Consider the following 25,310-nt stretch of genomic DNA (forward strand, 5'->3'; position numbering starts at 1 on the left):
TGTTAACCTGTTTTTTTTTTTACATTATGTCATAGTATTATCAATTGAAATTACACCTAAAGCTAGGGAGATAACTCCAGTTTACATGCCTAACACATAAGGATTCCGAAAGTCAATCTGTAGTACTATACAGCTGCCCTTACCCAGTGAAAGAGGCACTGGTGGCCGTAGAACACTGCCCACGTAAGCAGGAACCCAGAGTCCCACCTGTACCTTTATGTCTTGGTCCTCCACCCACTGCACCATCCAAGATGAACCCTATAAAAATGAAAAGAGTTCAAAACATTAACTTAGATTCCACTTGCATATACCTGAAAATGCCAAATTACAGTGAGTGATTTAAACACGAAGGACTTATTTTTCTTAAATAAGCCTGGAAATAGGCAGAGGAACTGAATATACATGTCTCTAAAATAAAGACATACAGATGGCCAACAGGTACATTGAAAGGTGTTCAACATTTCTTATTAGGGAAATGCAAATCAAAATAAGAATGAGATACCACCTTATGCCAATGAAATTGGCTATTATTCAAAAATAGGGAACACATGCTGGGAGGATATAGAGACAAGAACCCTGCTCACTGTCAGTCAAATGTAAACTGGTGCTGTCCTTATGGAATGCAGGATGGAGATTCCTCAAACAGTTAAACAGAAATTCCATATAAGTCATTTATCTCATTTCTGAGTATCTACTTAAAAATAACAAAAAATAGTCATTTGAAGAGACAAATGCAGTATATTTATGCAGAATTGTTTATAATAGGTAAGAACTACAAATTGTATAATACTCATTGGCTTATGGATGGATAACAACAATATAGCATAAACATATGCAATGCAACACTGTTCAGCTATAAAAAATAAAAGATGAAATCCTGCTGTCTACAAAAGATGCTAGGCCTAGAGGGCATTGTGTTCAGTGAAGCAATCTAGAAGGCGAAAGACTCCACACACTCCACACACACGATTTCACTCTTATGTGGTGGAAACAAAACACACAAGAAGACAAAACAAAAATAAACTTTGCTTTGCATGAGGCTGACCCAGGTTTGATTCCTCTGTCCCTCTCAGAGAGCCTGGCAAGCTACCAAGAGTATCCTGCCCACATAGCAGAGCCTGGCAAGCTACTCGTGGCGTATTCGATATGCCAAAGACAGTAACAAGTCTCACAATGGAGACATTACTGGTGCCCGCTTGAGCAAATCTATGAACAATGGGACGACATTGCTACATTGCTACTAAAAGACCAATTATTGGTTACCAAAAGTGAAGGGGAAAATGGGGAGAGAGGATAGATCAGTTGGGACAGGTAATAAAAATACACTGAAGGCTAAGATTGGGTTTTTAGTAGAGTGAATGCAGTATACACGTTAATTTTCAGTGATTTCAATGGTTTGAAGACTTCTAACATGTGAAACTTATATAATACTATACTGCAACGTTACTTCTATTTCATTAGCCATAACTTAACTATTCTATCAAACTATCTGTAAATGACAGTGAAACGTTTGATTTCAGATACCAAAATAAAGTCCACATATTTTATTATGAAGAGGAACTATGCAACTGAAATGTGTTGAAGAAATTTTTCATATTATTAAAGCCTGATTGATTTGTGAAATTTTTGGACATTTTAAGATCCAGAGAATTTGGAAAGTAACTTTTTTTCTGTGTAAATGATTTTCTTTTCTTTTTTTTTTCTTTTCTCGAATCACCGTGAGATATACAGTTACAAAGCTTTCATGTTTGAGCTTCACCCATACAATGATCGAACACCCATCCCTCCACCACTGCACATTTTCTACCACCAATGTCCCTAGTACCCCCACCTCTATCCCAGGGAATGTAAGTCTTAAAGCAGATAAATGATTAAATAAATTTCATGGTAACTGGTAACTACTATGTCAGTCAAAATTAAATACTGCTTGCAGAGTTCAAACTAGAGGTTCCTAAGGAGGGGTCAGAAATCAGTTTTAGATGAACATGTGGGTGAGCTTCAAAATACATCTTTCATGCATTAGACCTGGATTCAATCCCTGATGCACATGCACATACATGTGAGTGTGTGTGTGCGCGCGCATGCACGCGCACACACACACACACACACACACACGCACCAAAATTCAAAACACATAACCTGGATTTTGTTCTGAATTGCTACTTAGTTTCTCTAACAGGTTAGGAAAATCACTCAATCTGGGCTTCTATATTATTTAGGGTTATTTAAATTGATGCAAGTAATTGAAATTGCTACTAGCAATTTTAGTGGAAGAATATCCTAAGAGGCACAAATGTTTGAAAGGTTGGCCATTAGGCTTGGAAATGAACAAGAATGAAGCAACCTAGCTGATATGGATGTAAACCAGGATACTTTCAGCAAATAATATATCACTGTCACTATCAATGTCCTCCCATTGCTCATTGCTGGAGTGGGCACCAGTAACATCTTACAACAAATTGTTACTTTTTTGGCATATCGAATACGTCACAGGGGGCTTGCCAGGCTTTGGCAGTGCTGGTGAGATACTCTAGGTAGCTTGCCGGACTCTCTGAGAGGGGCAGAGGATTCGAACAATGGGTTGGCCAACTGCAAGGCAAACGCCCTACCCGCTGTGCTATCGCTCCAGCGAGTAATGTGGGGAAGTCAAATAAACCCTACCGATCTACCTCTGCTTCCTTTCTGTCTTTAAAGACTTGATGGCTGGCATCCTCTACTTTGTGTTTGCAGAAGGATGAACAAAAAGAATGCATAGGGAGGTCAGAAATGTTTCAGCCGGATGTGCATCTAAGGCTCTTTATAGTTGAGGAAAGCTTTGTCACAGCAGCGGTATAGACAGACACTAACCAACTTGGTATGTAGTAAGCAGGAAGTAGAAAGGTCTTTAGTAAGCAAATTAGAAGACATTATGAGGAACAAGCACAATGACATTTACAAGAAGCTACCAAATACTTCTTATAGTCATAGACTTTATAGACACAGGACTATCATAGCTATGTGAAAGAGACTAGGATAAGTTTCCTCATGCCTGTGAGACACAAGTATCTAGGACCCATATGAGCTTCATATTTGAATACAATAAATTAGTAAACCTTAAGTAGTCTCTCAAACAAAACAATGAAAACTGGCTGCTCACAGGTCAAAAACAGACTACAGTTAGTTACCAGCAGATAAAAAGAGAGTTCTATTATTATTATTATTTTTTAAAAGAGGCTCTGGCAACACCACGCCTATAGCTCTCAGCAACAGCTTTCCACAGTCTTCAGTGGTTTCTCAGTGTCATAGTCTCATCAAACCCCTCTGCACTCATGTCACATCACCAGCTTGAACTGGGAAACATTTGTAGTTTCTGATTCTTGAGGCCAGAGTGTGGACAGCCATCCTGAGGTCTACCAGCCCAGATGTCACTCAGCAACCAGTTCAAGTTCCTAACCTCTAGAGTCTCTGTTGTACAGATCTGATCCCGTCTGGGTGTTAGCTCTCACATTTCTATATTTAAGTCTCTGGATTCAGTGTCTATGGATAACATGGACAACTTCCTATTTAAACAAAGGGCTTCCAAGACTCTTAAACTAAGGTTTTAGATCCTTACAGAAACCTTTATCCAGGATAGTCTGACTCTTCTTTACCTTTCAGGCTCCACCTCCCACCCCATCTTCCTCAGCAGGGTGCTCTCTGACAACTTCAGTCTCTTTCAATTTGTGCAAGTAGCCAAGCTTTTCACAACTTGAGGCGTTTTGCATTTCTGGTTCCCTTCCCCTAAAGACTGATTACTTCACACCGTTTTCCATTATCTCCTACTACTATTTAGGTTTTAACTTTTAAATGGCATTTTGCCAAAGAAGTCTTCCCCATCTTCTACTTCTCTCATTTCCCACTCACTTCTGTTTCTCTAAAACTCCTGCTCTCTGCATTTCGTTGCTCTGAACCACAATATGTATTTTCTCACTAAACCAAGTTCTTTGTGGGCTGAGGTCATTTTTGGTGCTCTGAGAACCAGGGTCTAGAATAAACTGGGTGAACGATGCTTATCTGTCAAATGAATGAAAAGCCCTTTTCACTCTTCTGGTCTGTATATATTCACATTCCTGATCTCCTGGAGCAAATATGAAATCCTTTCTTAGGGAAAATGGTTTTGTTTCAGTCTCAATAAGCAAGTTCACCATGATTTATCAAAAGATAAACTCGGTCCAGATCCATCACCTGGGAACTTGGTTGCAATACAAATGATCTGGTCTCACTGCAATTTCTTTAATCAGAAAATTTCAGGTGTGGCCTAACTATCTGTGTTGAACAAGTGTTCCAGAATATTCTACAGCAAGAGAGGGTATAATTCAGGGGTAGAGCATTTGACTGCAGAACCTTCTAATGCATACTTAAAATGGGAAATTGTTGTTTTATGCTCTTGAACTCCTTTTTTAAAACCAGTTAAAATTTTTTAGACCTTAACTCAAGGCATAATAGCATCTTCAAACTGCTCCAGAGGGACATCTGGATCATCATGCATTCGAAAGCTCTGAATAAAAGCCTATTTGTGCAGTCTATTGTGGGGCGCGGTGCTGCACCCAGGAAGGGTTACGAGCTAAACCATGTTCCACAACCCGGACAGTTGTGGAAGGCTGTCACCATGCACACGTGTAACTGAACTAAACCTTCGCACAAAAGCAGACGAGTGGCGGTGCAAAGCCTTTGTTCTTCGGTGGGCGACCGCTCACCTCCGGGAAGCTAGCGCTGCTCTTTGCCATTCAGAAAAGCAGCCACTCAACTTCTCCGGACGGTCCGCGTGCCGCCCGGCAGCGTTTTCCACCAGGCCGTTTTCCAGCAGGACACCGGCGGAAGGCACTCGCGAGAGCGGGGCGCGGCGCCTCCTCCTCCCCCCGCCAGCCGGGAGGCGAGTCATTGAAACGAAAAAGCCGCTGGCAGCTTCCTAAACCGCGGCTCGGGCCGACTTCTCCGCCCCGCCCCTCTCGGCAAACCCGGTGCGGATCCGCCGCCCCGCGGGACCGGAGCCGCTTCCCGCGGGCGCCCCGCAGCGCGCATGCTCCGCCGCCCCGCCCGCGCGGAGCCGGAAGCGCGAGCGCTCGCGGCCTGGGCCTGGCCTGGCCGGGGCGTCGGCGCTGGCGGCCATCTTGGCTTCCCCGAGCGAGGCGGCGTGAGGGGAAGAAGTTGTAGGGTGGGGGCCGGAGTGAGGAGGAGGGGAGAGCGCGAGAGGGGGAGGAGGCCGCGACGGGGCAGGGCGGGGACTTGCCTGCCTCGCCTGCCCGCCCGGGTTGCGGAAGTGGTAGCCGCTGACCGAGCCTGCTGCTGCTGCTGCTGCTGCTGCTCTCTCGCCGCTGCCTCGGCTTCCCGGCGGCCCCCCACCCCCTTCCCCGCCCTCCCCCGCCGGACGGAGAGGGCGGCCCGGCCGTGGATGGTCAGATAGCTCGTCTTTCCCGCCGCCCATCTCTGGCCGCGACCAGCACGGAGCAGACGGCGGCAGTGGCAGCAGCAGGCGAGGGGGAAGATGGCGGGACGGCTGCCGGCCTGTGTGGTGGACTGTGGCACGGGGTAAAGCAGGGGCTCGCGCCGGCGGGGGCGGGGGCTCGGGGAAACTGAGGCGGAGGGAGGACAATGGCGCGGCGGGGAGGACGTGTCGGGATGAATGGGGCCGCGGGACGGCCGTGGCCGCCGGCCGTGTCAGCTGGCGCCCCGGCGCGCGGGCGAGGGTGGGGCCGGGCGCCAGGGCCTCTCGCGTCCGCGCGCTTCCCCCGCGGGGCCGCGGGCCGAGACCCTCCCCGGGCAGGCGGGGCGGGGAGCCGTGTGCCGGGGCGCGAGCCCTCGTGGCCGCCCGCCGGGCCCGGGGAGATGCGGGGCGGCTCCCGGGGCCGCGGTGGCGGCGTCTGGGCGCTGACGGGCCAGCCCGGCGCTGCCAGCTTCCTGCCGGCCCGTGGGGTGTGAGGGGGCCGGGGGAGCGTGGGGTGTGTGTGCGTGTGCGCGCGTGTGTGTAGGGGGGTACGGAGGGCACGGGGGGGGGACCCGGCCTGGCTCTGGAGGGCGTTGGGGCGGGGGGGACGGGAAAGGAGAAGCGCCGGCTCGTCGGTTTTGCAAGATCGGGCTGTGACAACACCACCGCGCTCGGGGTGTGGGTGGGGAAAGGCAAGACGGGGGACTCGGAAAATGGGAACCGAGATCGGGGCTCGCGTTTTCGCCGCCCACCGCCCCCCTGCCTTTGGACTCCGGGGCTGTGCCAGCTCGCGCTGCGTGCGCGCGCGGGAGTGAGTGTGTGTGTGTGTGTCTGTGGGTGTGTGTGTCTGTGTCTCTGTGTGTCTGTGTGCGCGCGCGTGTGCCTGTGCGTGCGTGCTGGAAGCCGGTGGAGATCCAACTCTCCCATTCGCATTCGCGGGCGAAAAGTGTCATGTGTGACTTTTCTTGCCTCGACCAAGTTCTCTCCCCCCACCCCCCGCCCCCAGTGAGCAAGCGCGCTGCAACTTCCTTAGTTTTGTCAAAGCCGCTTCCTGCTCTCTCAGCCCTTTATACCCTTATAAGGTAGTTTTTCGTTTCCAACCTGCACACATCTTCGTGGAACTTTCAAAGTCAGCCGATTTCTAAGTGGGCAGGCACCGCTGGGGGCTTGGCGTGCGGTGGTGGAGCCCCAGCGTTCCGGGGAGCGTTCGCGAGACCCTGGCGGGTGAAGCTGCTCGAGAAAATGGGCTGAATGGTTGAGGTGTCTTCTTGGACGCTGTCTTGGAACCCGAAGAAGAAAGCTTTTGGGTTATAAAGTCTTGAGTCTTTGGCGAGTTGGTTGTGTCAGTGATGTGCAGTGTAGTTTATTGAAGTAGGAAAAGCCGACTTGAGTGGAGGTTCCTTTGGCATTAACAAGGCGGTTGTAGAACCTTGCAGCACGCTTAAAAAAAAAAAAAACAAAATAGGCTACCTTTTAGTGTAGAATGACTGTTGAAATATTAGAAAGTTTTATTATTATTACAACTTCAAAATGCGCAGTTAAGGCTAGGGTTTTAGAGGTGAGTGCTGTGAGAATTGGCTTATCAGTCTTTCCCCCACCTTTTGTGATTCAGCAAACTTTTGTTGCTTAACAGACATAGGTGCCTTGCATTTCTACGTTATAATATTTCTCCAGTATTCGTGCCCATAACTCCATACTAGTGTTGCAGTTGCTAAAATTCCAACCATGCATCCGGAAAAGGAGCTGATTTATTAATACTTTCCCCTGGGAAGTACCAGCCTAGTTTAGCCTTGGAGTGTCTATATGTTTGATGGACAGCTAATAGTTCTTAATGCAATCTCATTAACCAGGGTAGTCAAATTATGTTCGGGGTCAGTTTTTAGACTGGCTTGAGAATGAATTTTTTTAAAATTTTTATTGTCTTAACTTTTTCAATTAAAGAACCGTGATTTACAGAGTTGATAATGGTTGAATTTTAAATAATGTTGTAGCACCAATCCCACCACCAGTGTCAACTTCTCTCCACCAGTGTTCCGATATGTGTCATTCCCTGCCTCCAACCTGCCAGCCTGCCACTTTGACAGGCACATTTTAAAGTTCTGTGGTTGTAGCTTGGATCTCATTTTTTCATTGTTGTTGACTCTGCAGTTTGGATATTTAGCTATATCACTCCCCCACATAACTGGTGTTCTTGAGGCTGGTGACCCCTCTGCCCCATTACTTCCCTCTGAGAAGAAATTTTCAAGCAAGTGAAGAAAAATTACTTAATTTTTTGTTCTAGAAATTGGTAAGTGTAGATAATTGTTACCCTAATAAAAATATGGTAGCATATTAGGGAGAATTTTTTCCCCCCTCACTTAGGTTTTTCCTTTTGAATTTTCATTATTTCTGAATGAGACTAATACTAATTGAGGTTTAACTGTTTTAAAGGACCTCTTCTGATAGGGAAGCCTTGAATTTAAAACACTTGCTAAGTGACCAGAAGGTATAAGGAGAGACATTTGGTCATCATTTAGGATATTTGTCTTTTAATACTTCGATTGTTATCACATGGTTATGTTACTCTTTCTGCACAAGAAGTTAACAGAGACTCAGCATAATAACTGGAATGGATCTAAATTGGGATTTTGTATTTCTCCTTAACCTTCTCTTAACATCTCTTAGTCTGAAATTCCACCTTTAGAGATTTGTTTGTTTTGGTATTCGAATTTTCAAAAATTTTTTTCCTGATGTGCTTATTGTAACTGTTTGAAAGTTGTACCTTCAGCTTTATTAGCCCACTGGAGGATAGCTCATATACTCTTAGTTTGACCCTAGTAGGGTATTTTATATTCAAGAGTACTGTGGTCCTGGGATTCAAATTGAGTGCCTGTAATATTTGTTCTTTTGTGCTTTTAAACATGCAATTATGGGGTAGAAACACAGTAGCATGAACTGAGTGCAGCCTGTGTGGACCATCCCCCACCCCCAAGAAGGAAAACAGAAAGAATTCACTTAAAATTCTCATAGGTTTCTGATGCCCATTGCACAAGACATGTATGCGAAAAATTACAGAGTCAGATTGTACATTCGATTGCTTATATAAGTTAGACTGACCGAAAATAGTGGTCATTTATGAAAATTGGTGATGTTAGGGCAGAAAAACTTTTAAAGTAAAGAAACAAGAAGGTTAATCCCCAAATTTAGAGATCCTGGGCCAGTAAAGATGTTTTTATCTTAAATGAGATAAAGAATTACTTAAGCTCAGGTTTCAAGTTGTAAAAGAAAGTAATCCCTTACAAAAGGAATTTGGAAAGAAATACTTCATATTGATAACCATACTTATACACCTTTCTGGTCTGTTAGAATATCATTGTAGAATAGATACATTAGAATAGAGAATCTCATTGATAGAGCTAATTGCTTAAAAACTGAACTACTGAATTAGAAATTCAGACCTACCAGTGTTGAAAACATTTTTAAAAAAGCGTTTTTTAAAAATATCTTACCACTTGTAAAAGTATTATTTGCATATTTCAGATTTATTTAACATTCAAGTCAAATAAAAGAATTCTTGTACTTTTTACATTGTTGCTTGGTTACAAGACTTGTACTGTGAAATTTCTTTTTTTGAAAAAAGCATTCTATAAATGTTTCACTGGTAAATTATTTCCATTGATTATGGTAGCAGAGGTTAATATTGTCAAACTTTTGGTTATATTCAGATTTAGAGTCAATTTTGTTTTTTTCTGTCTTAACAATCTTAAAATGTAAGCACATGTATTTTGAAGTCAGTGGATGAAGGGCTTAAAATCATTGTGTGGCTACACCTTCTAACTAGAGAAAGGATAGTCTTGTGTGAGAACAGTGGACATGAGTAGGGAAAAACATAAGTAGGAAGTTCATGATTTTTACTTGAGTTCTGCACATTGATTTTAATAATAATGCTATTTTCCCAGCCATTTCTAAGGGCAGACTCATTTACAAAATAGCTTGTGGCTACTAAAAAAAAATCCTTACTCCTTTATATGCTGAGTTTTGATTTGCTTTCTCTTTGATATATGACACATCGTCCTGTTGAATATTGAGAAGTACAAGAGTCTTACCTAGTCTTACCTAAAATCTTTCTCCTTTTCTGTCTTATCCTCCCCACCCCAACCGCTCCAGCCCTGCTGCCAGATTTGTATCGAAATACTGACTTGAAATGTGTTTTATTCTAGTGAACCTTCGAACATTATTATAAAACATAGTTTGGAAATTTTATTTTTACTGTACTTTTTTAAAAAAGGTGTTTGTACTAGGCCTGGAAGGACTCAGGGCTTAACCATGTCTCTTTTCTTAGGGGTATCTCCTGGTGATGCTCAGGTGACCATATGTGGTGCTGGTAACCAAACCAGTATTTATTGGCAGTGTTTAAGGCAGTGCCTTAACCCCTGTATTGTCTCTAACTCCAGAAATTATTTTTCAGAAGAGAAGAGCCACTACTGGAGGACTTGCCAACCACACTTACTAATTTATTTTCATCTTACTATTGTGGGTGCCATTTTTGCCTCATTTTACAAGTGAGAAAACAATATTAGAAAATTTGTTTTGTTTCTGGGCCACACACTTATTTTGCCCAAGGCTACTCCTGGTTCTGTGCTTGGGGATCATTCCTCCTGGTGCCGGGGACTTTATTAGGTGTTGGAGATCAAACCAAGGTCAGCCATATGCAAGATTTGCACCTTAGCCCCACGTGCTATCCCTCCTGCTGGCGAATTGAATGGTGTGGTTAGCAGGTAGTGAGAGTTGTTACTTAAGACCCATCTTGGGCTGGGGAGATGGTGAAAAAGACCAGTGTAGGAGCTCAGGGCTGGGTCCCCTGGATGCCCTGCATAGTTCCTGAAGCTGCTGCTCGGTGTGGCACTTCTTGTTCGAAACATCCTTCCCTCCTTCAGAGAAAAGCTTATGAGGTTTAAGTTCTTTCTATGGCACCATGGGGATGTCTGATCTCTGTTTTAGAATTACTCGGTTTATTTTACTTTATTTTTTAGTATAGTTAATTGTATTTTTGTTTAGAGTTATCCTATCTAAAAATTCCTTGTTGCTCTTGTAATTTAATCAGATACACTTTATCATCAAACGTTTCTGACTTGATATTTTTTCTGGATATGTGAATTCCTAGGTATTTCCTAACATTTAATCTCTAGAAAAAAAATTCACTCTAGTCTTTATCAGGAAATAGGAACAACTAATATTTATCAACACTTACATGACAGATTTTTTGGTGAATACTTTATATTTTTTCATTTACTTTTCACATAACCTGAGAAGTATCATCATCATTTTATAGGCTTGGTTTTATAAAACCAAGTTTTAGTTAGAGGCATTAAACTGTTTGCCCAAGGTATTGTAGTATATACATATGGTAGTATCTAACTTTGAATCATTTGGTATTTTTGCAAGTATTCTCCATGATGTAAAGCTATTTCATACTAGTAGCAATTTGAAATGTTAATAATTATTTTTGCATTGGTAGAAAAAGTGTTATTGTGAAGTCAGAGCTTCCAGCTTCTCAGCTGGCTAGGTATACTTGGAATTAAAATGAATAACACACTGCCTTTAAGAAAGTGTGTTTTTTTTTTTTTTAAGAGAAGGAAGCAAAAAGTCATAAAAAAAAAAAAAAGAAGAAGAATTAGAGGGCCAGAGAGATAGTACAGCAGGTTGGGCGCTTGCCTTGCACATGACCTACCCACATTCAGCCCAGATTCAGCCCATATGGTGCCCTGAGCACTGCTGGGAGTAATTCCTGAGTGCTGAGCCTGGAGTAAGACCTTGAGCATTACTAGGTGTAGCTTCAAAACAACTGCCTCCCTTCAACAACAACAACAAAAAGATTTAGAGTGGTAGAAGCTTGCATTTCATTGAATATTATGGTATGTTACCGGTAAAGAAAGATTGTTGTGAATCGTCAAGCAAATTTTGGTGAAGGTAGGATCTGAACTGTCCTCTAAGTATTTGGATGGACACAGAGGGAGGAAAAGCAAAAATACAGCTAAAAGGGGAGAATAGCTGCTTCCTGGGTTTAGCCCTCTTGTACCATTCCCTGACTTTATAGAATAAGTGTTGTAACATAATGTGACTGGATTACCTAATGTGAAAAGGAACTAATATTTATTGATCATTTGCTGTGTACCAATCATTATATATCACCAGTTTTTATTTAAAACTTTAATTTCTAGAAAAAAGTTAACTCTCTAGGAAATAGGGAATTAAAAATTCTCCAGTAGTGAAGTGTACTGTTAAATATAAGCCTTTTAGAATATTTACATTTTTAGAATGGGATTCAGTAGGATCAGATATAGAGAAGTTATTTGACATGAAGTTCTTGAAATTGTACATAGTAGAATGCTAGTCTTTTAATCGAGGAATGGCCTAGAATTAAGGGTGTGGTTAAAAAAATTCAAAAATACCCAAACCCAAGAATCTCAGTTTTCTGAGATGATTTTTAAACACATCTTAGCATCAGTTTTGGGAGAATTCTGAAATAGGGTATTGGCATTTAGGAATGGAGCAAATTAGATAAATTTGAGAAAATATGTTTCTTTTGTATAGCCCAAGTTTATAACTGCTGGCATTTGTATTATTTTCTATTATGGTTAGCAAGGGCTTTTTGCTTTTATGACCTTGTACTCAAAACTCTTTTTTTTTCCTATCTGTAATTTGAAGATTATAACATCTATTGTTTTGAGATACATTGTGAAAATATTTCAGCAGTGTTTGATGCTTAGTATGGACACAATATATTGTAATTATTACAATTCACAGCTTTTTAGTTGAAGTTTTTAAGTCTAGGATTGAGATTCTAGTGGATTATAAATAGACACAAAGATAAATTTAAGATTGTGTGAGTTTATGTGAGACAAAGGAGTTGTTAAGTTGGGATTTGTTACTGAATTAAATGATCTATAATTGGAAGTGCCCTGGAGAAAATTAAAGGTATAGGAAACTTCAGCAATGAAGGTGAAGATTAAGGCAAACATTTTTATACTTTGTGATTAAAACAAAACAGAATTGGAGTGAAAACAGATTGAATATTAGTATTTCTTTTAAAACATGTCTTTTAATATGTAATTTGACTTGGACACTGTATTGAGAATGAATGAGCACAGGTGATGCAATTGTGAGTGATTGTGTGCTAATGACATTGCCTATCTTTTTTGTTTTTGTTTTTGAGTGGTACTTAAGGAGGGGGTGGGGTTAATTGCCCTGCCCTGTGCTTGGAGGGTGATTCTAGAAGTGCTCTGAGGACCTTTTGGTACTGGAGATAGAATCTGAGCTTCCCAAATGTAACCCAAATGTAAAGCATTCACGATAGGCCCTTAAGCTATCTCCCCTGACCCTTACTTCACTTTTTATGAGACTCAATCCTAGGAGAGTTCAGCTGAAAGTGTAGGGCTAAACTTTTCTCTACTGTATACTTCCTTGTCCTTTATGCTCCTTCTCCACCCCCCCCCCCTTCATGTGGAAACATCTAAATGTTCTGTTTGGGGTAGAGATGTGAAATTGTTCAGCTGTAACTTTAAATAGTATGGTTTTTGAAACAAAATTACACTTTAATAAAGACATTTGAGTGCTCACATAGTTCTTTGGATCTTGTAACTTTTAGTGATACTGTTGATTTGTGTAATAGCCACTGACATGAAGAGACAAGAGCAGGACAATTATAATAATACAACACTGACATACTTTATAGGTTATCAGGCACTTGAAATTTATTATTAAATAATTTTGCAAGGTTAGGTGTCGTAGTGATTTTTTTTTTCCGCTTTTTGGGTCACACCTGGTGATGCAGTGGGGTTACTCCTGGCTCTGCACTCAGGAATTACCCCTGGCGGTGCTCAGGGGACCTTACAGGATTCTGGGAATTGAACCCAGTTGGCCGAGTGTAAGGCAAATGCCCTACCTGCTGTGCTATTGCTCCAGCCCCTTACTGATTTTTAAATTTGGTTCTTCAGAATAGTATAGTTATTATTGCTTGTATATTGTTTTATATATCTTTATGTGGACCTTTATGAAGCATAAACACATAGCCTTATGTAATTGGCAAATACCAGAGTAAAAGACAAATATAATATCCTTATTTTCAAAGAACCATTTTGTGGAATTTTGTTTTTTGTTTTAGGGCCTCACCTGGCTGTACTCAGTCAGGCTCCTGTGCTCAAGGGTCACTCCTGGAAGGGTTCAGGGGTCCATACGGGATGCCAGGAATTGAACCCTGCTTGTCTATGTGCAAGGCAAAATGCCTTACTGGCTATACTGTCACTAAGACCTCATTTGGTGGAATTTTAATAATTTTCTTTCAGAATCATTTGCAAAATGTTCTCAAGGGTGGGGAAATAATTCGAGTAAGACCATGAGTTGATTCTTAGAACTATCCTCCCCCCACCCCATCCCCCAGTATAATGTGGGTGTCTTCTTTATAAAGACAAAGTAAAGCAAAGTAAAATTATAAAAAGGCCTGGGAATGTAGCTTCGCTGTTGAGAACTTACATTGCATGTGTGAGACCATAAATTTGATTCCCATCATAATTAGAAAACACACACACACACACACACACATAAACATGATTTTAACTCAGGTCATTCCATATTCCTTTAATTTGGGATGGAAAGATCTTGAATTTGTGTAATTGGAATTATTCTTTTTTTTGCCCCATCCTACTTTCCTGCCCCCAGCACATAACCTCCAGAAACTATTTCTTCATCTGTTTTGATGCTTACCATTCATTCTTAATAATTTCCTGGTTGAAAGAGCATTATGCCTATTGTGAAAATTCAGTGCCCAAATAGTGTATTTTTAAGAGTTTTTTTTTTTCCAGTACAATATTGTGAATGAAGGGACCTGCAAGGGGGATAAATGTCTTAATAGGGGGATTATCATTAAGGATTGGTTTTGAAACTAAAAATACAAACTGGGCTCTTCGTATTGGTCTGTGATAAAATGCAAGTGTTTGTTACTTGCTGTTTTAGAGCTACTATGATTAAATACAGTGTGCTTTTTTTGTTTTAAGCATTTTAAAAATTCAGTTATTTTGAGACTTCAAAAATTAGTGAATGTTTGTAAAACTTCTTTTAGTGAATTAATCGTGGAGCCTAATGATTCAGGTGGATTTATGAAGTTGAAAAAGACTTAAGAAACAATTTAATCTACTTTCTGTAAGTGAAACAAGTCCAGAGTTGAGCATTCTTACTTATTAATTGATGGCACTGTTTAATTCTTTCAACTATGCTTAGAAATTCATAAGTTATGTAGTAGTTGAAATTTTTTTCTTAGTTGAAATAACTAATTAACAGATTAAGTAATTTTGATTGAGACAGTGAGTCAGAATAGTGTTTTTGTTTCAATGCAGAAATTGAACTCTATGAAACTGTGATTTTTATGTATCTCAACATAGCTTTTTGTTCTTATGGAACCAGGGATCAAACCCACCATAGCATTTTATTTTATTTATTTAGGGTGGGCTTACTACACTACTACACCTACTAAGTGGTGCTCAGGTTTCTCAAGGGCAGCTCCTGGTGATTCAGTGGTTCAGTTCCGGGAGAGCCTGAGGATGTGGTGCCGATCAGGCCCTACAGTGCCCTGTGCAGAATTACCTGGGTTATGTCCCATTAGTGTTGGAGGGCTTTCAGGGCTGTATACAGCTTGCTCGAGGACCACAATACAATTTCTTTTTAATTCTTTCTTTTTTTTCTTTACCCTAACCCTAGTCATAGCATTTTGTTTGTTTGCTTGTTTGTTTTGCTTTTTGGGTCACACCCGGCCATGCACAGGGGTTACTCCTGGCTCTGCTCTCAGGAATTATTCCTCAGGGTACCATATGGGATGCTGGGAATCAATTTTTGGCCTTACCCGCTGTGCTATCGCTCCAGCCCCAGTCATAGCATTTTAAACTAAGTTCTGGAGTCATCTATAAAGAGATGTTTAATAGCTAAAATGAAGCCATATGTATTTCTGCAACTTGAAAATAAATAATTGACACATTAAAATTAATTCTTCTTAATAATTATGTAGCACAAAAAAATTAACAGTCAAATCTCCTGTACAGGACTGTGACTCAGTAGTAGAACCTGACTAACATGTATGAGGTGCTATGTTCAACCCTTGGAATTCTTCTCACATTGCTGAGTACAATTGTTGATGCCCCAACAACTGCAAATATTCTTTTACCCCTCCACTGCAACAATAACAACCAGAGTAAGAACGTAATACAGAATTGTAAGAAATTTTTATTTGATTCAAATTCAGAGAAATTAATATTTGATTTCGAAGAGAGAAAGTATGTGGATTAAGGAAAACCACAGGTTATCAGAAAGTTAATTGTTCATTCCCTACCTTCATAGAATTAAAGATACTGTTTCTGTCTCTGAGGGGCTTTGTGTGTGTGTTTTAATTTTTGGCCACACCTAGAGATGCTCAGGGTTTACTCTTTGCTCAGGTCTCATGAACCTGGTGGTGCCTGGGAGACCATATGCATTGTTGGGGATCCAAGGGCAAGTAATTTATCCACTGTACTATTCTCTCTGGCCCTTGTTTCTAGAATTTGGATTCATTTTATGAGCAAAGCTCAAAGTTTTACTGGACGGTTTTTATATTTCTTGTTTGAAACTATCTTTATATTTCACTAGTGGCCATACACAGCAGTGTTTGGAAAATATGTGAAGTCCTTGGGATAGTGAGGTGGGCAAGACGTGCTGGGGATCAAAATTATGACCTCATACATGTTAGGCATCTTCCTACCACTTGAACTATCTCACTGGCCCCTAATTATTTTTTTAAATAAAAGGATTTAGTTCAGAGTACTGCTTCATAGGAGAAAAAGGGGGCCTGGATTTTAGGAACATTATTTTTGGACTTTTTTTCCTTGGTTGTTATACAGAAGACTAGTTCAGAATTGTTTGTTTCATTTGAGGGCTACATCTGGTCGTATTCTGGACTTACTCTTGGCTCTGCACTCAGGGATCACGCTTGGTGAGCTCCAGGGACCATATGGGGTAACAGGGATTGAACCTGGATCAGTCGCATGCAGTGCACATGCCCTGACTCCTGTACCATCAGTCTGGCTCCTGGTTGAGAATTTTTATGCCTTCTAAAATGCTGTTGGAGTATAACATTTTAGAATATTTTCCCCCTTAGCTTTTATTCTGATAACTGTAGGGTAAAAAAGGTAGCACTCTCGTCCCGTTCATCAATTTGCTCGAGTGGGCACCAGTAACGTCTCCATTGTGAGATTTGTTACTGTTTTGGACATATCGAATACGCTACGGGTAGCTTGCCAGGCTCTACCATGCGGGCAGGATACTTTTGGTAGCTTGCCAGGCTCTTCGAGAGAGATGGAGGAATCAAACCCGGGTTGGCTGTGTGCAAGGCAAACACCCTACCTGCTGTGCTATCAGTCTAGTCCAGTGTAAAAACATTCCTTTATTATTGTCAACTTGGGTGCCTGATCTGCTTGTTTGTTTTAGATTGCCTTTATATTGTGAAAGTTATATTAGAAACAAACCAAAAAGTGAAGCAGGAGTAAAAATTGGTAGAAAGAATGAGAGAAGTAGAAATAAGAGAAATAATAACTTGTGGTTATATTACAGAATTAATGGGAAGCCTAGGAACCAGACTCGGAAATATAGTGAAAAAGGGAGGCCAGGTAGCAAGAGTCTCAACACAGTCATGGTGTATATTAAGTGCAGAATGCTTCAACTGGATACTAGCAATATGCATTTCAAACTTTTTTCATGTAGTTTAATCAAGATTAATAGTTCTGATCCAAATTTTGATTGGCTAGACTATATAGATCATATATTATTTATTGCCAACTATGATTGTGAAAGGATAAAGGGTTTTGTTTCCTGCTAAGACTTATCATTGGTGGGTTCCTCAGACTAGGAATGGGGATTCAGTTCTGACAGTAAAAATGTCCATTATAGAGTGAAAAAGAAAGGTACATTTCCCATTTCTTTGTTGTTTTGAATTTCTTATTTTCATTTTGGTAACTGATTTTGGTACTAGCAATTTGAACACAATTATTTATCCTTAAAATGCTAAATTCCTTATGAATTCCACACTGTTCAATCTGACACTTCAGTTGAACAACAGTTTGTTTTTAAAAAGAGAATAATAGACAATGGCATACATAATATTGAATCTTCCATTAAGTAGAGGTATAACTGCTGATTTGGGAGTTATGGAATTATGGAATATTCTGGAAAGTAAGATATAGTTGATAATGCAGTGATATGGTAGACTTTTTCCTTAAAAATTTTTTAAATGAATTAGAAGAAATTTAACCTACACTTATTTTTTTCTCGCAGAAGATAATATGTATGTGAGTATATGCGAAAATAGTTCTGCACATGTGTATATATACAAGTTTGAAAAGAGAAAATAGAGAAAATAGTTCATGCATTTTTTTATATTTGGAGAAATTGATTTTCAGTTAATCTAGTAATTATGCAAAGGGATTGTTTTGCAACACTTCTTACTGTAGGGATTATAAAATGCATAGAAGCAGTGCTTGTCTGCCTTTTGGAAACATGTACACAAAAAAATGATAATATTGTAAATGCTCTGGCAGGTGTAAATATGGACTCATAGGTGAAAGATTACATTTTATAGTGAAGATAAAAAGAAAGGCCTCTTGGAAGAGATAATAATTGGGTTTAAGTGTGAATAAAGTTATTGATAGGCAGAAATAGGACTAGTATAACAGGTAAGAGAATGTATGGAAGAAACAATGGGTGGCGGAAAATAAAGATTAAATTGGAGGCTGTTGGGGTTTGGACACTGGTATAAAGAATAATGGAATGTTTAATAAGGTGTGGGGAAAGTTGTGAACAAATCTGACAAGGTGCTCAGTGCTTCTAGAATCAAATTCAAATATTTAGAACTGAATTGGGGAAGCCCATCAATTTTTCAGGGGTTTAATAGATATTAAACACATAAAGTAGTACAAAGTAAAATAACTACCATATAATAACTATATGATATTACATAACATATAACTGCCATATGTCACTGTTGATCATTGATTTGCTTGAGTGGGCACTAGTAATGTTGCCCTGTGAGCTTGTCAGGCTCTCTGAGAGGGGCGGAGGAATCGAACCCGGGTCAGCTGTGTGCAAGGCAAACACCTTATCTGATGTGCTATCTCTCCAGCCATATAATATTAAAACTGTAGTAATTATAAGGGCATTGAGAATGTATATAGGGGAGGAAAAGCTGTTTTTCTGTTTCCTAAATTCTATGACTAGTCTAATATTTAAGTTGACAGGCAGTTTAGCAGGAGGGAAATCTTTTATTTGATTCAAGCACATAGTGAGATCCACAGAAATGATGAAAGCAGGCAGCTTTGAACTTTTCAGACAAACAATAAATTCATGAAAAATTGAGAAGTCCAAGGGGATTGGGGTTGTGGTAGGAGGTAGTAAAGAAATTACCCAGTTGATTTTTACAGCCTTCTTGACCCTAAATTCCTTCTCTCTGGTGATAAGGATGACTTATCTTTTGTTACAGAGAGCATACCTTTCACGAAGCGAATTTATTTCCTGCTTTTAAAACCACTGTGTAGGATCAGTGTCTTTCTACTGTTTCTCAAATAACTTTAAAAACTAATCAGTGTGCCAGAAAGGTATATTTTAGTACAGCCTGTTTTTGTTTTCCTTCATGTATTTTCAGGTTTTTTGTTGGAAATAGTTTAATATTGTATATAAAGAAAACAGCATAATTTTGTTCTTGAGACTTAGTTTGGTTCCAGAGGTGAAATGAATATATATGAAATGATCTGAGACATGCAGGCATATATTTTGGATTTTATTTTTTGAGGGTGGGGGCATTTGGCATTACACCCAGGTGCATTTTGGGGATACTCCTGGCTCTGTGTTTGGATTGAATCTGTTCAGGATTGAAGTTGGGTGCCAGATAGTATGTGGTCCCAGGGATTGAATATGGGTTGGCTACATGCAATTAAGTACTTTATTCTCTTCATTTTTCTGACCTCAGTGTTTATTGTGAGACTGATAAGGTAAGAACTTTATTTGGAGGATGGTTTATAAAAGAGTTGAAGATCAAGTCCTTGAAAAACAAATAAGATGTGATAGATCAAATAGTAAGGTATTTCCCTGATGATTAGTCCCTCTTTTTTTCCTCCTCTCATTCCAAACTATGGGTTTGTGCTAGTCTTAAATAGTGCCCAAGAAGTATTTCCTACATGAAAGTTGGCTGGAGTTTTACATTTGAGGGAGGGGCCAGTTAGGAGATCACCTTACACAACTGAGATATTCCTATTGAGAGCTATTGGGATCCCAGATATTTTTTTATAATGTGTCATTTCAGAAGGATTTTAAATGAGGTAGAATGGCTTGGAATTTATTTGGAAGTGTTATGATGGCTATTTAGCAAAAGATTGATAAAAGTTAAATTTATTCAGTGTAGTCAGAATGTGGTTTTCTATTTCGTTCTGTTTTGAATAGTTCTATTGAAGTTCCTATGCCATTATTTGTTTTTTACTTTTTTATTGAATCACTGAGTTAGACCCTTACAAAGCTGTTCATGATTAAATTTTAGTCACACAGTATTCCAACACCCATCTCTCCACGAGTGTACATTTTCCAGCACCAGTGTCCCCAGGTTCCCTCCCTTCACTCCCTACCAACCTCTATGACAGGTGCTTTTTTTCCTCTCTCTCCACCCTCCACCCTCCATTTTGGGCATTATGATTTGCAATATTGATACTGAGAAGTAAAAATATCCCTTTACCTACTTTTTTTTTGGGGGGGGGTCTTTTGGGTCAACCTGGCAGTAGTGCACGGGGGTTATTTCAGGCTCTGCACTGAAGAATTACTCCTGGCTGTACTTGGGGGACCATATGGGATGCTGGGAATCAAACCTGGGTGGGCCACATGCAAGTCAAAACACCCTGCCCAGTGTGCTATCGCTCCAGCCCCCCTTTACCTACTTTTAACATTCATATCTTGTCCAGCATGATCGTTCCCTGCTATTGTTGTCATACTGGTCTCTTCTCTATCTACCTTCAGCCCCCTACACACTTGCGGTTAGTTCCAAACCATTGACCTGTCCTCCTAGCCCCTGTTTTTCCTGACCCATGGGTATTAGTCTACTATGTATTAGTTTTACATGCCACAAATGAATGCAGTCATCCTATATCTGTCCCTCTCATTTTGATTCATTTTACTCAGCAAGATACTCTCCATGTCCATCCATTTATAAGCAGATTCCATGACTTCATTTTTTTCTAACAGATGCATAGTATGGCACATTGTGTAGATGTGCCATAGTTTCTTTATACATTCGTCTGTTCTTGGATACTCAGGTTGTTTCTAGATTCTGGCTATGGTGAATAGTGCTGCAGTGAACATAGAAATACAGATGGTGTTTCTGCTGTGTGTTTTTGGGCCCCCAGGGTATATCCCCAGAAATGGTATTGCTGAGTCAAATAGGAGCTCAATTTCTAGTTTTTGAGTAACATCCACATTGTTTTTCAAAAAGACTGGGCCACTCGTCATTCCCACCAACAATGAAGGAGAATTCCTTTCTCCCTGCATCCATGGCAGCACTGGTTGCTCTTGTTTTTTTTGGATGTGTGCCAGTTTCTGTGATGTGAAATGATATTTCATTGTTTTGATCCATATCTCCCTGATGATTAGTGAAGAAGTGTGTTTTTCATGTGTCTTTAGGCCATTCGAATTTCTTCTTTGAGAAAAATTCTGTTCATTTCCTCGCCCGATTTTCTGATGGGATTGGAATATATATATATATATATATATATATGTACACTATATATATATGCTATATCTATAGTAGAGTTCAATCAGGGCCTTGTATATCTTTGATATTAACCCCTTATCAGAAGGATATTGGGTGAATATCATTTCCCATTCCATAAATTGTCTTTGTATCCTGGTCACTGTTTCTTTTGAGGTGCATAAGCTTCTTAGCTTAAGATAGTTCCATTTGTTTATCTTTGCTTCCACATGCTTGGTCAGTGGCATTTTATCTTTGACTGTACCTTTAAGCTTCAGTATCGTGGAGGGCTTTGCTGACCTTTTCTTTGGTGTACCTTATGGATTCTGGTCTGATGTTGAGGTCTTTAATCCATTTTGATCTGACTTTTGTGCGTGGTGTTAGATAGAGGTCTAAGCCATTCTTTTTGCATGTAGCTATCCAGTTTTGCCAGAACCACTTATTAAAGAGCTTTTCTTGCTCCACTTCATATTTATTTCTCCCTTATCAAAGGTTAAATGATCATATATTTTAGGCTGTATATTCAACCCTATTCCATTGGTCTGTGCACCTGTACTTTGTCAGCATTTGTAACTGATTTTTCTCATGGGACAGGTATGAACTAGTATAATCTATGTATGGTAGTGAATAGTTGAACTGTTAGAGTAGAAGAAAGGTTGGGAAAACATTCCCCCAAAAGTTTTTGAATATAATTGCAGAAATAGTAGAGGAATCATAGAAAGTGGCCTGGGATTAAGGGAAATGATGTGTGTGTGTGTGTGTGGGGAAATAATATTGAAGAATGCCTAATGAGTGCTGTCCACTGCTGACTTCTTTAGTTATGTCAGCCTTGTGAATTCAGTTTTAATCTTCCTGGGTTGGGAAAGCCTTTTGTCACTGAAGAGTAGATAATGGAACAGGACTTCCTTTCCTTCTTTTCTTCCACACCAGGATGTGCTCAAGGTTAACTCCTGGCTCTGGGCTCAGTTGATAACTCTTGGTGTAAGTAAAGCAGTGGCAGAGATTTGAGCCCAGATTGGCTGCAGTCAAGGCCTTGTTTTATCTTATCCACTGTACTCTGTCTTTAGCCAACGGAACAAATATTTCACTTATGATTTTAATTCTGAGATCCATGTTCTTTCCACTAGTGAACAGAAGTTAGATTTTAAGCCACAGACTTTAAAGAACTGGAAGAGTGTTGTTTGTTTTTATAAGTCTGGGTTTTTTCGCTCAACTGTATTCATTTTTTTTTTTAAATGTTGGATTCAATATTGACTTTCATGTAATGAGAAGAACATTGAGGGGAGATGGAAACACTTTATACAATTGGAAAATGTTTTTATAATTTATACTGTGAATTAATCGTTGTAATCAGGTTCTAATGGTTGTTAACACAGAATATTAAGAAATCTTTAGCTTACCTGAAAACTAGAGCTTTACGAAAGTTGGTGTTGGCTTCCTCTGAGGGCCTCTTCTTTTAATGTGAAATTTGGCAATTGTATGTATATTGCGTGTCTCTGTCATGCCCTTATATGGTGAGGGTAGAAGCTGATCATCTACATTGAGACAATTCTTTAATCTTTAAATTGGTGATTATCAAAACCAATACATTTTGGAGAATGGGTTCCATCAGATCATTAAGTTTCTTTACATCCAAAAGTTCTCATGTCTTAGTTTGTTAAATAAGGATCTAGCACTTATTCCTGACAATACTCCAATTGGATGCTGTGGGCCTGACAGTTTGGGTGATGTGCTGCTTGGTCCCAAAGTGGTATTGGGAGCTTCCATTGCTTCACTTGGATGATCTAGAGAGGCCATGTGACTTGGGTATAAAACTTGGGTTTTCGTGACTGCAAGACATGTGCACTTGATCTGTCACCCTGGCTCTTTGAAATTCTTCTTGATTTGTGCTTTTACTTCTTTCTATATTTACATGTAAAATTTTATTTGAGGGGCTGGAGAGATAGTACAGTGGGTAGGGTGATTGCCTTGCACACAGCTAACTTGGGTTCAATCCCTGGTGTTTTATATGTTTCTCTTAGCACCACCAGTGGCCCCTCCCAAGAAATACTTGATGCCAGAATATTTTGGGCATTTCAGGATATTCATAAGATATAATTTCCCTCTTTTGAACCAACATTAACAGGACTAGCTTTGAAAATATTTTTGAGATTACAAGGTAGCAAAATGTAATTGAACAGTAATATAGCCACTGTCACTGTCACTGTCATCCCGTTGCTCATTGATTTGTTCGAGTGGGCACCAGTAATGTCTCTCATTGAGAGACTTATTGTTACGGTTTTTGGCATATCCAATACACACGGGTAGCTTGCCAGACTCTGCTGCACGGGCTCGATACTCTTGGTAGCTTGCCAGGCTCTCAGAGAGGGGCGGAGGAATCGAACTCAGGTTGGCCGTGTGAAAGGCGAACGCCCAACCAATGTGCTCTTGCTCCAGCCCATTATAACCACATCATTTATTAATAACAATCTGAATGGCAGTGGAACTATACTAATTTTGCCTGGGAACTAGACTGAAAACTATGTATTCAAAAGGAATCATGAAAACAGAAGATTTGAAAAGGACATGTGTGGAGACAAAGAATTAGGGTTAAAAAAAGAGCTCAAAGGAGGTAACTGTTTATACTATGTAAATGATAGGAATTATGTTTTCTGTTTCTAACTACTGTAGTTTTATAAAGTAATACAGTGTATTGCGGGGATTAAGGATTAAAAGTGAAGTAGATATTTTGGTGAATCTGGAGGGTTAGTTGGGGATCAGACTGTAGCATGTTGAGGTGTAATCTTTGTACCAGTGAAATTCATTAAGGTATTCTTACTGTTAATTCAGGCTTGTATTCTGAGGCCTACTTTTTAGGGGTTTTGTTTTTGCACATTTGTGTTTTCGTTTTTTAGGTATCTTTTATATATTAAAGAGATCACCTCTTTATCCCTGAGTACAAATCATTTATATATACTGTTTGTTAGGGCTGGAGTGATAGCACAGCGTAGGACGTTTGCCCAACCTGGGTTCAATTCTTCCGCCCATCTCGGAGATTCCGGCAAGCTACCGAGAGTATCTCACCCGCACGGCAGAGCCTGGCAAGCTACCCTTGGCGTAGTCAATATGCCAAAAACAGTAACTACTAGTCTCACAGGGGAGACACTACTGGTGCCCGCTCGAGCAAATTGATGAGCAAGGGGATGACAGTGACAGTGATACTCTTTGCTATATATTTATATATCCTTGGTTTGTCAGTGAAGTTTTGTTTTTATTTGCACTGTAGCACTGTTGTCCCCTTATTCATCAATTTGCTCGAGTGGGCACTAGTAACATCTTCATTGTGAAACTTGTTACTGTTTTTGGTATATTGAATATGCCACTGGTAGCTTGCCAGGCTCTTCCATACTCTCGGTAGCTTGCCGGGTTATTTGAGAGGAACGGAGGAATCGAACCCAAGTCGGCCGCATGCAAGGCGAACGCCCTACCCACTGTGCTGTTATAAAAATAGGCCTTTTTTAGTCACTGTCATCCCATTGTTCATCGATTTGCTCGAGCGGGCACCAGTAACGTCTCCATTGTGAGACTTGTTATTGTTTTTGGCATATTGAATACTCCATGGGTAGCTTGCTGGACTCTCCGAAGGGGCGGAGGAATCGAACCCAGGTCAGCCTCATTCAAGGCAGATGCCTTACCTGCTGTGCTAGTTATAAAAATAGGCCTTTTTTTAGTGTTAATCTAAATTTTAGTTAGACTTGCTTTTACTTTGGGATTATAAAAAAACTATCTTGTATTTTCTTTTAAAGTTTGTTTCAGTTTTCCCTCTCTACTAATCTTTTTATGTATTTAGATACATGCTATTTATATGATTCCCCCCCACCCCCCGCAAGCTGTGCTTGGGAGCCTTGAGGGCGACTCATAGCAGTACTCAGCCTAGCAGTGTTGGCCTGAGAGTTAGATATTTGTGCTGGCACTGTGAGGATGCTTGGGTCAAGCAGTGCTGAAGGCCACCAAGGCCATATGTTGGCTCGCTTTTCATGAACCATTTGATGCTGGGCCTTATGAATGTTATGACATGCATTTCATCCATTTGCACTCTCCTTCGCCAAT

General features: G+C 40.3%; 1 protein-coding gene across 1 annotated transcript in view; it reads left to right on the forward strand.

The window, feature by feature from the left end:
• The first annotated feature begins 5,214 nt into the window (after window positions 1-5,214).
• The window catches only part of ACTR3 (actin related protein 3), a 60,271-nt gene continuing 40,175 nt past the window's right edge, over window positions 5,215-25,310 (forward strand). The window contains exon 1 of the mRNA XM_055120266.1: window positions 5,215-5,547. Within this exon, the coding sequence (XP_054976241.1) occupies window positions 5,504-5,547 (44 nt within the window). The 5' untranslated portion in view covers window positions 5,215-5,503. The remainder of the gene's footprint in view (window positions 5,548-25,310) is intronic.

Source organism: Sorex araneus, chromosome X (assembly GCF_027595985.1).
Source record: "Sorex araneus isolate mSorAra2 chromosome X, mSorAra2.pri, whole genome shotgun sequence".
Taxonomy (NCBI): Eukaryota; Metazoa; Chordata; class Mammalia; order Eulipotyphla; family Soricidae; genus Sorex; species Sorex araneus.